This window comes from Scyliorhinus canicula, chromosome 3 (assembly GCF_902713615.1).
Source record: "Scyliorhinus canicula chromosome 3, sScyCan1.1, whole genome shotgun sequence".
Classification (NCBI taxonomy): Eukaryota; Metazoa; Chordata; class Chondrichthyes; order Carcharhiniformes; family Scyliorhinidae; genus Scyliorhinus; species Scyliorhinus canicula.
In genome coordinates this window covers 104,173,202-104,188,468 of record NC_052148.1, presented here as the reverse complement: position 1 = coordinate 104,188,468, position 15,267 = coordinate 104,173,202, and the positions used below count along the sequence as shown (strand labels likewise).

The following is a 15,267-nucleotide window of genomic DNA, read 5'->3' as shown; positions in this document are numbered from 1 at the left end:
TGGCCTGGCCCGCGATCGGGGCCTACCGATCTGTGGGCCGGCTGGTTTTGTGGTGGGCCATCTTTCCTCCGCGCCGAGCCCTTGTAGGATTCCGCCATATTGCCTGGGGGCTGGCGTGGAGAAGGGAACCCCAGCGCATGCGTGGAATACGCCGGCCGATTCACGCATGCACGAGATCACGCCGGCCGTTCCGCGCATGCGCTAACACATGCCGCCCTTTGGCACCGGCTGGAGCGGCGGGTATGACTCCCGCGGCAACCTAGCCTCCTAGAAAGGTGAGAATTCCTCACCTTAGGGGGCCATTGACGCCAGAGTTGTTGGCGCTGGTTTTCCCGCTGGCGTGGGGACATAGCCCCATTTTCAGAGGGTTTTGGGCTAATTTACAGTTATTAGAATTAATGGACATATTAATATGAACTAAGATTTGTTTTGGTGTAAGTGCCAGTTGTCAATTTACTAGGGTATTAGCCATAAACAAAACAAATATGAAATCTTAATTTGTCACATACTTTTTTTTTAACCAATGCAGCACCTATTAGGAGAAGTGCTATGTCAGATAGAGGTAGAACTGGATGGACGTTTTACCACTGTAAGGAAATCAGAGAGTAGTCTCGGGAATCTTGTTACCAATGCCATGCTTGAAGCTACTCATGCTGATGTGGCATTACTCAATTCAGGTATATTTTTCTGCAACTACCTTTATTTAGAATAATATAATAGAAACAATTTAAAATAAGCACAAATCAGTAAGGGAATCAAGGGTTATGGGAATAAGGCAGGAAAGTGGGGTTGAGGGTTATATCAGATTGAATGGCAGAGCAGACTCGATGGGCTGAATGCATACATTTGCTCCTACGTCTTCTGGTAAATCTCACTTAAAGTTGGATTTTCTTTTCCCAGCTCCTCAACATCGGTAATGCCATTTTATGAGGCTATAGAACGGTTTTATCTGTGCTGAGGTGCATGGGTATGGATCACTAACATTTCAAGTTTCAAGTAGAATCAAAGGCGCCAAATGCTTTATGGTTTACAGTGGCTGGAAAAGGAGGGAATGGGACGTTTCGGCGTGGCCAGTTCGGCGTGGCTGATTCGACGGAGGAATTTTTCGGCGGAGGGACGTTTCGGCGTCAAATTAGTCGTTATAGTCGTTTTTTGCCAAATAGTCCAGTTCTAATTAGCTCTCTCTCTCGTTCAAATGAGCTATTCTAATTGCCAAATTGTCCAATTATAAGCTTCAGTGCAGCTTCCTTCAGTGATTTCCTTCAGTGCAGCTTCTCTCTCTCTCTCTCGTTCAAATGAGCTATTCTAGTCGTAATAGTTCTAATTGCTAAATAGTCCAATAATAGCATATTAGTATTTGGAAGAATAAGCTGGCTGCAACATTTAGTCTACTCAGAAATTTGGTTTGTTGACGGGACTTTCACTATTGCGCCTAGTCTTTTTCATCAGGTGTATGTTATATCGGCTAAGAAGCGTGATGGAGTTAATCCTATAGTTTATGCTCTGCTTCCTAACAAACAAAGAGTAACTTATTTTCGTTTATTTGAGTTACTTAAAACCATCGAACCTAATTTGAGACCGACTTCTATAATTTGTGACTTTGAACAAGCTGCCATTCATGCTCTGCAAGATGCATTTCCCACCGTTTGCATTAAGGGATGCTTTTTCCATCAAGCCCAAAACATGCACAGACATCTTATTTCATGGGGTTTATCTAATCGCTATAAAACCGATTCTGACTTTGCGTTATGGGCTAAAATGATTATAGCACTCGCCTTCGTTCCATTAGAAAAGATGGATGAATACATGGATACATTAGCAGCAGTTCTTCCTGATGAACTAATAGCCTTGTTCCATTGGTTTGAGGATACTTATATTGGACGACTGAATAGGCGTCGAAATGCAAGGATGACCCCTCTTTTCGCTCCCGAGATATGGAACCTTTATGAGCAAACTCTAAATAATGAAGATCGCACCAACAATCACGCCGAAGCTGCCAATCGACGTTTGCAATATGAGCTAGGAATGCATCATCCTTCAATCTGGAAATTTATTGATGCCTTACGGAAAGTTCAGAAAGGACGTGATGCATTTCTCGAAAAGTTGACAGCTGGATATCCGCCCCCCAAAAAGCTAAAAGAATATAGAGATGCTGATGAACGGATCAAAAAAGTCATATTGGAAGTTGAATCATTAGATCCTATTGAATTCCTGAGGGGTATTGCTCATAATTACGAAATGAAGAAGTAATTTCTAAGATTAAATAGCTTTACTAGGTTTTTTAATTAATTGTTTTTTATAATACAGTATTTGCAAAATTTTAAAGACAGTTTAAATATTTTAAATATAGAGATGCTGATGACGTCGAAATGTCCTGGCACCTAAATGGCTGCGCCGAATAGTCCAATTATTTCCCTGACGCCGAATCGGCCACGCCGAATCAGCTACGACAAATGGGCTACGCTGAAACGTACCAAACCCGGAAAAAGAACTTTTATACTAGTCTGAATTAGCAATGCACGTTATAAAAATGCACTCCTGATGTTAAATTGCATAACCAACTGTTTTTTCAATGTAATAATTGTTTCTTCCTCTACCCCTCTTTAAGGTAGTAAATTCCAGACCCCCAGCATTCTCTGGGTGTAAAAACTGCTCCACAATTCCTCTCTGATCGTTCTACAAATTACTTTGAATCTATGGGTCTCAGTTATTGATCTCTCTGCTAACAGAAAGAGGTCCTTCCTATTCAGTCTATCTGGGTTAGAACATTTGTCCACTTGAGGCTACCATAGACACTTGTATCAGCAGAGACAGTCTGTGAGGAGAAATAATAAAAGATCCATGTTTAACAACTTGTGCAGTTCTAATTCTGAACAAGATAGTGAAAAATCAGAAACATTATTTTCACATATGACATTTTTGGAAGTTTTTGTCTACTTTTTGTAAAAAGCATTTTAAATTGGAGATTGAGGGACACATTGAAGCTGTGTTAGATACAAACAACAGACATTCCAGCTTAGGTTTAGCAACAGGAAAGCTTGCACACGACACATATACACAATCCGATCTTGTCAAAATAACCATCCAATCAAATAAAATCACTAATTATTACAGAGAAGTACCATCATTGCATTGCTGATGATTGTATCATTGTCTATGTCCAATCTACCGTCTTTTGATATGCGTTTGAAGACGTCATCTGTATCCCACGTTGGCAGTCGTAGTTGCAGTGTTTCAAAGGCACGTTGGCAGATTTTACAATCGCAGATGCCAAAAAAAGGCCTTCACCATGGAGGTGAAGAATTATAAATTATTTTGAAACACTTACACCTCAGCAAAATGACTATGGGCGCAAAAAAAAAAAAGAGTCCATTCTTGGTAGGATCAGTGGGGTCGTTTCCGGCACTTGTACCGCGGGAATGACCTACTATCTAAGGCACACTTTTTTTCCCGGGCTCAACGCGGAACGTCCCGTCGAGGCCGCACTTACCGTCATTTCCTGCATTTAGAAGCTCCACTCGTCAGTGCAGGACCCGATCTCTCAACCCCTCAATGCCCAACCCACCTGTTGGGGGTCCTTAAGCCCCCCGCTCCCCACCTCATCCGGGCAGGGCTCCCGGGCCTGATCCCCACCGTGCGCAAAATTCCACCTGACCACTTACAGCCTGGCACCCTGGCAGTTCTGGCAGCACAGCAGTGCCAGGCTGGAAAACAGGTGGCATTGCCAGGGTGCCCAGGTGGCACTGGCAGTGTCAAGGTTCCCATGTGGCATTAGCAGTGCCAACCTGCCCATATTTCAGCCACCCTGGGACCTACGATCACCTGTGAGACCCCCCCTCCCCCCCCCCCCCCCCGCTGTTTGTGGGGACCAGTGCTAAACGGCACCCAGCTGGGATCTCCTTGGCAAGGCCATTAGATCCCCAATGCCAGTTCGATCTGGCATCGGCAGAGTTAAATAAGCTTTCAAACTCACTTAACTCTACAAGTCTGTGTCACGCCAATTGTGCGCAGGATCCAGATGCGAGACGTAATGACCATCAGGAATCCTGGAAGTGACCTCTCCCGGGATCTACCGGCCATGTCCCGTTAGGGTGGGCACTGCCGGTAAATAGCGCCCTGTGACACCGCAGAAAATGCACTAACAACCTATTTCACACCCCAAAAAAATGCAACATTCGAAACAATTGTCTTCTGACAGATTAAGCAAGAAGCAAATGAGACAATCACACAATTAAGGCAATGAGCAACCAAATGTGACTTTGATGATGTTGAACAGGAAATCAAAACAAATAATCAAGGTTGTCTCTCTAGTCAACAGAGCTGAAAATTACTTAAGAAAGACAGAAAGTGTCAGAGCTGTGTGAGCTAGTAAGATCACTATCGCTTTTGGAGTTCCGAGCTACTGAAGTTGAGGCTGCCAACAGTAAATACCACACTTCAAATTCAACTCCTGTGGGCACAGTTCATTACTCATGTGCAAAGAAACCACCTTCAAAGCAATATGTCTCACAAAGATAGGTGTAACTTCATAGAATTTACAGTGCATAAGGAGGCCACTCGGCCCATTGAGTCTGCACTGGCCCCTGGAAAGAGCACACTACCTAAGCCCACACCTCCACCCTATCCCGTAGGATTGGCAGGGGTGGTAGCATAAATTCTGTGGGATCAGCAGATTCAGATTTTTTAAACTTCATTTATGGGATGTTAGGCCAGCATCTATTGCCCAACCCTAGTTGCCCTTCAGAAGGTGGTGGTGAGTTGCCTTCTTGAACCGCTGCAGTCCTGGCTGGTACACTCACTATGCTGTTAGGGAGGGAGTTCCAGAATCTTGATCCAGTGACAGTGAAGGAACAGCTATATATTTCCAATCGGAGTGGTGAGTGACTTGGAGGGTAACCTCCAAGTGGGGAGGTTTCTCAGGTATCTGCTCTTGTCCTTCTAGATGGTAGTGGTCATGGGTTTGGAAGGTGCTGTCAAAGGAACCTGAGTTACTGCAGTGCAGATGGTACACAAGGCTGCCACTGTTCGTCAGTGGTGGAGGGTTTGAATGTTTGTGGAAGGAGGAGCAACAAGTGGGCTGCTTAGATCTGATGCGTTGGTCGTGGAATCGCTTAGCTGTCTATTACTGGCTGCTTATGCTGTTTGGTACACAAGTAGTCCTGGGTTGTAGTTTCACCAGGTAGACACCGCATTTTTCGGCATGTCTGATATTGCTCCATGCTCTCCTGCACTCTTTATTGAACCAAGGTTGATCCCCTGGCTGGGTTGTAATGGTAGAGTGGGGGATATGCCGGGCCATGAGGTTGCAGATTATGGTAGAATACAATTCTGCTGGAGTTTGTTTATTGTCATGTGTACCGAGGTACAGTGAAAAGTATTTTTCTGCGACCTGCTCAACAGATGATTAACTACATGAAAAGAAAAGAAAAATACATAATAGGGCCACACAATGTAACTACATAAACATTGGCATCGGATGAAGGATGCAAGGGTGTAGTGTTAATGAGGTCAGTCCGTAAGAGGGTCGTTTAGGAGTCTGGTAACAACGGGGAAGAAGCTGTTTTTGAGTCTGTGCATGTGGCCCACAGCGCCTCATGGATGCCCAGTCTTGAGTGGCTAGATCCATTTGAAATCTATCCCATTTAGCACGGTGATAGTGCCACACAACACGATGGAGGGTATCCTCAATGTGAAGATGGGACTTTATCTCCATGAGGACTGTGTGGTGGTCACCTACTGATACTGTCATGGACAGATGCATCTGCAGCAGGCAGACTGGTGAGGATGAGGTCAAGTATGTTTTTCCCTCTTGTTGGTTCCCTCACCACCTGCTGCAGTCTCAGTCTAGCAGCTATGTCCTTAAGGACCTGCCCAGCTCAGTCTGTGGTGGTACCACCAAGCCACTCTTGGTGTTGGACATTGAAGTCCCCCACCCAGAGCATATTCTGCGCCCTTGCCATCCTCAGTGCTTCCTCCAGTTGGTGTTCAACATGGAGAAGTGCTGATTCATCAGCTGATGGTAGCCGGTATTTCAAATGAGTGATTAACCTTGATAGTTGTGAGAGCACTTCACGCTCCTGAACTCTTACGCTCCTCGAAGGCCCAGGTGCCATGTCTCAGAGGTTGTTAATGCACTGCATGTCCAGCAACATTTGATGCCTGAAAAGTACTCTGGGAACGCCAGCACCATAGAGGCAGCTGCCAACCATCAAACACTAAAAAGCAGGGCTTCACCACTGAGAACTTTCATGCAGCCAATGGGTAAGTGTCTGGATGAACACAGGCTGAGCATAGCCTCCCTAATGTTGCTGGCAGAGGTCTGGGGTTTGGGGGCCCCTGACACAACCCGCAGCCACCGCGCAATGTTGACAAAAACTCAGAACACACGCATCCCATGCCGTTGGGAAGTCAGCCCATCGGGGGAAGAGTATCAGAGGAGGGCCTTTAGGTGACGTCCTGAGTCTATCCCAACGGCATGCAGCATACTCACCGATGACGCCATTTTGGAGTGGGTGGAGCATCTGAAAACAGGCGTCGCCCCCGATTTCGGTGTCAAAAGGGATTCTCCACCCAAATGCTGAATACTATTTCAGTGTCGGCAAGTGGAGAACCCCGCCCTAAGTGTTGATGCCAACGCAGAATTCGTGACTTTCACGACAGAAAATCTGCCACCACACCTGGACTAATTCTGCTACTATTGAGGGGCTAGCACCAGTGCCACGTGGACCACAATCTATTCTAATAAAAAACGGTGTGGGATTCGCCGGGTCTGTGATTGCCACTTGGGAGGCTGACAAGCTGCAGCTGTGTGTGCATATTATAATCCCCCCACACACTTACCCAGCCAACAAGATGGCACTGATTGTGCTGGAGCATGCCTTCAGCAGATGCGTCAGCTGGGGCCAGAGGGCACCTAGGGGAGGGTGCCCTGGAGGGACACTATATGACAATGTCACTAAGTTCTAAGTGGGCTATTAGCGGTGTGCGCAGCTGCATGGCTGCCTTGCCGATTGCAGCAATGGTGTTCCGTGCCCGTCACAGCCCACCTTCTGGTCACACCACATTACATCCCCCGGCCCTGGCAGAAGCCCTCCGGCCAATGGCACAACTATCAGCAGACTATGTTGGACATCTTCCGTACCCCCTCTCTCTCCCTCCGCAGCCGCCATGCCAGTTTCACGATTTTTAAAAGCACAATGGAATTGCGCCATCGGGAACTCAGCCCATCTGAGGAGGAGAATCATGGAGAATACTGAGTCGGGCCCACTAATTATATGCAAACAGTGTCTACTGTACGTGTGTTCTGTAATGCATTGATGGCACTGTTGAGGTGTTAGAGAATTGCGATTTGGCGTCAAAGCGGCGCTTGCCGCAATTTCGCCGTCAAAACCGATTCTCCACCCAATCGCCCTTCCCAATTTCTGCGTTGGCTAACGGAGAATCCGTGCCGCAGCTTCACTGACATGGCACCCTGTGGAGGAAGAGGACACCCGCTCCCGATGGCCATGAAGGTCATTGCAGTCCTCAACATCTATGCCACCGGGTCATATCATGGCTTGATTGGGGACCTGTGTGGCATCTCACAGCCATCCACCCACAGATGCATCCGGAAGGTGAGGGATGCTCTGTACGCCCGGGCATCAAACTATATCACCATCGACCTGGACCAGGCCCACCATGATGCCTGGACTGCAGGTTTTGCCACCACAGGATGCCCCAGGTCCACGGAGCGATTCATTTTTTATTTTTTAAAAATTTTATTCAAATTTTCACAAAATATCAATAACAGAGTATATTAAAAAATTAACAACTAATAAAAACAAGAAAGAACAAACCCCCCCCCCCCCCCGTTAAATACAAAAAGAAGAAAGAGATTAACACCCATCATAACCAAAGAACACATGTACACGCCCCTTCAACCCAACCCACCAAAACACCCCGCCCCCCGGGCTGCTGCTGGCCTTTTTACCTACCGTTCTGCCAGGAAATCTAGGAACGGCTGCCACCGCCTGAAAAGCACGGAGCGATTCATGACACGCATGTCACCCTGCGAGCACCGGAGCATCAAGGAGTGCCCTATATTAACAGGAAGGGATTCTACTCCCTGAATGTTCAGATCGTGTGAGACCACCACATCAGACTCCTGCACGCTGTAATAGGAGCGTGCATGACAACCATATCCGGTGGCACTCTGAGATCCCCGGTGTCTTTGAGGAACATCACAGGTTGGCTTGTGGGAGACATGGATTACCTGCTGAGGACATGTCTGATGACGCCGGTGAAAATGCACGAGACTGAGGTAGACACCCGATACAGTGAGTCCCACGTTGTCACCCCTGCTGTTATTGAGTGGTGCACCGGCTGTTGAAATGCAGTTCCGATGTCTGGACCACTCGGTGGTGCTCTGCAGAACAACCACCCCCTCCCCCCCCCCCCCCCCCCCCCCCCCCCCACCCTGAAGATCTCCTGCTTTGTGTTGCTCACAATCTGGCACAGCAGCGGTGCGACATGCTGGAGGAGGAGGCACAGGGACATGCATCTTCCTTTGAACAGAGGAGACGGGCACGAGGGGCTGGAGGACGACCCCGAGGAGGAGCTGGAGGATGGAGGACAGACTGTGGCGAGGGTCTGACATGTCAGGAGGGCCAAAGAGACCCTCATCAGCTCCAGATTCTATTAGGACTAGGCTTTGTCTGTCAGCTCAACACCCCGCACCCCCTAATATATCTCTGGCCCCATCAACCCCCCCCTCCCCCCCCCCCCCCCCCCCCCCCCCCTTCCCCTCCCCAGATCACCCTATTACCCCCTCCAAGGGACTTTATAACATCACTTCAAGGTGATGGACTTGTGATGGCATTGTCATTTGGTCATTGTACAAAACAGGAGAGTGAGGGTGGGGGGCAGGCGGGTGTGGGCAGGCCTGCTTTGAAGATTATTTTGACAGAGGCTTCAGATATATCAGATGTTACAGATTTTAGTAGTCACCATGTTAATGTGACAGATTTCCATTCACCCTAACTTCTGATTGTGGCCTCAGCAGTGTCCACTCTTATTGATTTTCTGTGGTCGCCTGCTATGCCTCGGTGTGCTCGCAGGATGCACATCTGAGGTGGAGGCAGCCTGCTTCTTTCTGCATCCAGTGGCCTTTGGTGACTGTGGCATACTTCCTCTGGAGAGCCTGGAGCAAGAGGGCCCCGTCCAACTTACCGGTCTCGCAGACATTGCCGTGCAAGCCTGTTCTGCCCGCTGCCCTTGAGATCACAGGTATGCACAGGGGCTGGTTTAGCACAGTGGGCTAAACAGCTGGCTTGTGTTGCAGAACAAGGCAGCAGCACGGGATCAATTCCTGTACCGGCCTCCCCGAACAGGTGTCGGAATGTGGCAACTAGGGGCTTTTCACAGTAACTTCATTGAAGCCTACTTGTGACAATAACCGATTATTATTATATTATTATCAGGCGGGGGGGATTCAGAAGAACTGGAGACTGCCGTAGTCTTGCTGCAGGCCCTAATTTGGACTCCAGCACTTCTTCCTCGGTGTGGGTCCCCGTTGAGCTCTGCGTGACTCTATGGGCCACGATCTGGAGTGTCTCAGCAATGTCTACCTGCTTCTGGGACATGTCCATCATCGACTGGGACATGAAGTCGAGGCCCTCAACCATAGTCGTCAGTGATTGAGCCATGCCTTTGACGCCACCATTCGAGGTGCCGATGTTGGTGCTCCAGGTTTTACATTGCAGTCGCCACCAGTGTTGGCCTGGGGCCACGCATTGCTAGCACCATCTGCGCCTGAAGGCTTTAGGACTCATCATATCAGGCTTGCAGTTGCTGGCACCCCCTCCTGAATGTGGTCCTGGAGAAGGGGCTGGCAAAGAAACCTGTCTGGAGTTTGTACATGGGATTGTTTGTGGACCCAAATCTTTGTACCAAAATGGGAAGTGCAATTGAGGACTATTTAGAGTTTAATAGGAAGGGGAGATTTCGCTGTCAGTGACGTTGGAAGTGTTGAAAGCAGTAGTGACTGACGAGGTAATCTCATTTAAGGCTCAGGGGAATGAGGAGGGAGAAGAGAGGCAGTGGTTGGTAGAGAAAATTTTTGAGGTGGATGGATGGTATGCAGAGGATCTGACTCCGGATCGTCTGGTGAGGAGGAAGGAGTTATATGCGAGGTTTGACCTTCTGTCCACGGGAAAGGCAATTCGGCAGTTGAGACGGGCGAGGTGGGCCGTGTACAAGTAGAGGGAGAAGGTCAGCCACTTGTTGGCGGGCCAGCTCCACCGGCAGGCGGCTGCGAGACTGATTGTTCGGGTCCGGGATGATGACACCGGAGCAGGTGAATAAGGCTTGGAGGAGTTGTATAAGAATTTGTCTAAGTTAGAGCCTCTGGAGGATGAGTCAGACATGAGGGTGTTTTTGGGGTGGTTGGAGTGTGCCAAAGTAAGAGAGGAGGACAGGGCAGGGTTGGAGGAGCCAGTGGAGGTGGAAGAAATGGGGATGGCAACAGGTGGATGCAGGCGGATAAGCTGTCAGGGATGGTTTCCTGGTGGAGTTTTATAAAACTTTCTGGTGGGCAGAGTCGATGCGGATTTACTGAGGTGGGATAGCCTTCCCCTATTGTTAGCAGGCCAGCTGCAGGTGGTTGAGATAAACACCTTGCCGCGGTTTTTATTTTTATTTCAGTGCCTACTGGTTATTTTGGAGAAATGTTTTTTATGGGGTGGATAGGTTGTTTTGCAGTTTGTGTGGGCAGGGCAGGTGGCAAGGATTAGGAGGATGGTGCTTCAGAGAGGGTGACAGTCAGGGGCCTGGCCCATCTGAACCTGTTATACTATTATTGGACGGTGAGTGCTGAGAAGTTGCGGAGCTGGAGCAAGGAGAAGGAGGCTTTGTGGAGAGGATGGGGGCAGGCTCTTGTAAGGGGTCGGGGTGGTGGGCGCTGGCAATGCTGGCACCTCTGTTTCCCAGGGAAGAATTTGGGAAATCCAGTGATGGTGGCCACGCTGAAAATATGGAGGCAATTTCGGCAACACTTTAGGGTGGGGACGTGGTCGAAGTTGATGCTGATTCGAGGGAACCATGAGTTTGAGCCAGGGACATTGGATGGAAGGGGCTGGATTCTCCGCACGCCAATGCCGAAATCGCATTTGGCGATGGGGCGGAGATTCCAGTTTCCCATACGAAATCGGAACCGGCGCTGGTTCCGCAATTTTCCGTCCCCGAAAAGCGGCGTACGCAATGTGTACGGCGCGTCAATTATCCACCACCTCAGGCCATTTCCTGAGGTCTGCCCTGCTGTTATCCGTTCCCGACCGGCTGAATTCCTAACGGCATGGACACTCATGGTTCCACTGTCCGTGATAACCGCATGGCGGCTGCAAACTCATTCCAGGGCCACCACAGCCGGAAGAGGGCCGATCGGAGGGCACGGGGTCCTCATTCTGATTTTTTTGAGCGGGCGGTTCGGGTCGCGTGAGCAGCGGATTGGGGGCACTATTTTCACGATCCAGGTCCGTGGTCTGCGCCTGCCATGGAGCACGCCGCGGCCGCTGGAGGCTGCCACCGTGCGCGTGCGCGACCTCTGACCCGGAAATACGGGAGGATATCGGCAGCTGGAGCTGCGAGCTCCACAACAGCTGCTTGCTGGCCCCCTGCAAGGTTGTGAATCTGTGGCCTTTTGACGGCAGATACTGGCGTAAAAAAACAGTTTCATGACGGTGTGGGGACATTGTCTTGGAAATCATAATAAAGACAAATTCCTCGAGGTTCAATTTAAGGAAATTTATTTACACAAATATATTTGCGGAGAGAGAGTGTTCCAGCTGCAAAAGCTAGTATACTGCACTCTGAGATTTGATTGAAGACATCATGTTTTTATAATCTGAAGTCAACAGGCATGTTTATATTAAATAGACCTTGGAAAGTACGTACAATTAAATATGTAGTCGTTCTTGCCCTTGGCTTTGTTATCTTTCGGAGGACAATGTGTTTTCATAATAAGGCCGAAACCAGAATATTTCAGCAGTATTTCATTTATGTTAATTGCCCTTCCACAGACATAGTCCTAAAAACGGAGAATTCAGCCCAAGGTTTTTGGGATGGGAGGAATGAGGGTGATGGAAATGAAGGATTTATTTTTCGATGGGCGGATTGCAGGTTTGGAGGAGCTGGGGGAGAATTTTGGGATCCTGCCAGTGGAGGTTTTCAGGTACATGCAGATGCAGGATTTTGTGAAAAAGGTTTTTCCAAAGTTTCCAGTGATACTGCCCTCGCCGTTGCTAGAAGGGGTGTTGTCGATGGGGTTTGAGAGGGGGTGGTTATCTTGGTGATCTATTGGAGGAGTTTGGAGAAGGATATGGCATCTCTGGAGGGTGTTAAAGTCAAAGTGGAGGAGGAACTGGGGATGGTGCTGGAGGAACTGGGGATGGTGCTGGAGGATGGGCTGTGGTGTGAGGTGCTGCAGAGAGTGAATGCCTCAATCTCGTGCACAAGGTTGGGGTTGATGCAGCTAAAGGTGGTACACAGAGCGCACCTGACAAATTTGAGGATGAGCGGTTGCTTGAGGGGGTGGAGGATATTTATTAGCGGCGTGGGAGGGGTCCAGCCAATCACATATGTTCTGGTTCTACCCGAAGTTGGAGAAATTTTGAAGGTCCATGTTGGCAATCAACATGTGGATTTAGAGCCTGGTCTCCTGGAGGCCATATTTGGGTGATGAACTTGCCAGAATTGCAGATGTGAATAGCCTTCACCTCACTGCTTGCTCGCAGGCGGGTCTTGTTGGGGTGGAGGTCAGTTTCTCCACCCTGTGCCTCGGTGTGGCTGAGGGATTTAATGAAGTTCTTGTACTTGGAAAAGGTGACATTTTCTCGGGTTGGGGAGTGATTGAGGGGTTCCAAAAGAGGGGTTACTACAATTCAAGGAGCTGGTTACCGTCGACTGCTTGGGGGTAGGGGTGAGGTGGGGAGGTTGGTTCGGATATTGAGGGGGGCACGGGTTTGGGGTCTTGTGTTGGTTTTACTTTGTAATGTTAAGAGTTTTAAATGCTAAAAATTTGAATAAAAATCTTCAAAAAAAAACTTCCTGGACTCGGCCTGGAATGAATTTACAAACTAATCATGATTTTAAAATTTCTAGGTACATTGCGTTCAGATCGCTTACACCCACCAGGTGACTTCACCATGCATGATCTTTTATTGGTTCTGCCTATTGTGGACCCACTCTTGGTTGTTCAGGTGACAGCAGAGCAGCTATTGGAGGCTTTAGAAAATGGAGTCAGCATGTATCCAGAACTTGATGGAAGGTAACTATTTCTGAAGATTTTTTTCACCTTGCAGTGGTTTGGTGGATTTAATACAAAGATTTACTAAATAAAGCAGAAAGAGCACTGATTTACAAAGATATAAAGTTGAAATGCATAATGATTTATATTGCATAATGGCAATCTTAATAGGAGGTTTCTGATCAGGAAGCCTTGCGGACTGGAAATGAATATCTAGCAACCATAGTAGGCATGTTGCCTATAATTTCCAGTCTACAGAAAATTGTGGGGAGGATACAGGCCAGTGTGCCGTTCCATTACTACTGGAGCAAACCCCCTGCCTCTGCAAGTTTAAACCTGCAGGCTGATGGTCAGTGAAAGCAGGGCTGTCTCCTTGCCAACCCCCTTTGGGCTGCATTTTACACGGGTAGAAAGGGCATGTAAAATTGAGTGGGACCACCTTACCACCCACTTCCGAGCTCATCTCCTTGTTTACAAGCCCTGATAATACTCTGCCCACATCAAAAACCAGTTGATGTGGTCAGTCGAGCGTGAGTGGGCAAGCCAATTTATTTTTTAATTATCAAAGGTGGGAATGAATGGGGGCTTCTTTCTTTGGGGCCTGCCCTTTGTGGATTGGGATGTGGCCCACCCCAAAATAGAATTCCCACTCTCCACCCACCGCTGTATTAAACCCACCGCACTTGACGCTGCCAGGACTGATGGAGCTGCCAGCCAATTCAATTGGTCACCAGCTACCGAGGGTGGGGCTGCCACCCCAATGAGTGCATTAAAGATTTACCAGGATGCTACCGTGACTTGATGGTTTGAATTATAAGGATAGGCTGGATAGACTGGGACTTTTTGCCCTGGATCGTAGGAGGCTTAGGGATGATCTTGGATTGGATTTTGTTTATTGTCAAGTGTACCGAGGTGCAGTGAAAAGTATTTTTCTGTGAGCAGTTCAAACAGATCATTAAGTACATGAAACGAAAATAAAATAAAAAGAACATACATTATAAGTCAACACATGGTACTGTTATGGGCCAGCGTTTAGAGAACCCCAAAGTGTATCATGGAGTTCACCTGACCCACAACTACTAGACTGTGGTATGGGGAGCACACGGCCCACTCTACAAGTGTGGTAGAGCAGAAATGGAAAAGTTTTTTTTTAAAGCAAAACAATGTTTATTCTATGAACTCAAGTTAACCTTTTTAAAACATACAGTGAATATCTTAGCAATACAACCCCCAAAGAATTCAACACTAAGTAATCCTTTAAGCTTTCCTTTTTACATCCATATGATTTAAAACACCTTTAACCAGAAGCACATCAGGTTAAAGTCACTACTGTTATTAGTTTTAAATCACCAGGATCGATTTACAGTCTTTAGATTACAGAGAGAGATTCATACACCTTCTGGCTGTGACTGCAGCTATCCTGCTCTGAAAACAAAACTGCAACACGCCCTGCAGCAAACAGCCTAAAATGAAAGTAAAAAGCTGACACAGCCCAGCTCCACCCACTCTGACATCACTGCAGTACTAAACACCCATTTATTTAAGGTACTCTCACATGACAGTACACAATGTAAATACTTGGACACCGGCAATGTGTGAAGCATACAGGAGTATAGTATCAATCAGATCAGTCCATAAGAGGGTTGTTTAGGAGTCTGGTAACAGCGGGGAAGAAGCTGTTTTGAATCTGTGTGTGTTCTCAGACTTTTGTATCTCCTGCCTGATGGAAGAAGTTGGAAGAGTGAGTAAGCCGGGTGGGAGGGGTCTTTGATTATGCTGCCCGCTTTCCCCAGGCAGCGGGAGATGGAGACAGAATCAATAGATGGGAGGCTGGATCATGTGATGGACTGGGCTGTGTTCACGACTCTCTGAAGTTTCATGCGGTCTTGGGCCGAGCAGTTGCCATACCAGGCTGTGATGCAGCCAGATAGGATGCTTTCTAAGGTGTATCTGCAAATGTTGGTGAGAGTTAATGTGGACATACTGAA

The 15,267-nt window shown here is 47.9% G+C and overlaps 1 protein-coding gene across 5 annotated transcripts in view; it reads left to right on the top strand.

The window, feature by feature from the left end:
* The window catches only part of LOC119962848 (mannosylglucosyl-3-phosphoglycerate phosphatase-like), a 99,174-nt gene that overhangs the window by 31,841 nt on the left and 52,066 nt on the right, over window positions 1-15,267 (top strand). For all 5 annotated transcript variants that reach the window (XM_038791014.1, XM_038791012.1, XM_038791013.1 and 2 more), the window contains 2 exons: window positions 530-677; window positions 13,135-13,300. In XM_038791014.1, the coding sequence (XP_038646942.1) occupies window positions 530-677; window positions 13,135-13,300 (314 nt within the window). The remainder of the gene's footprint in view (window positions 1-529; window positions 678-13,134; window positions 13,301-15,267) is intronic.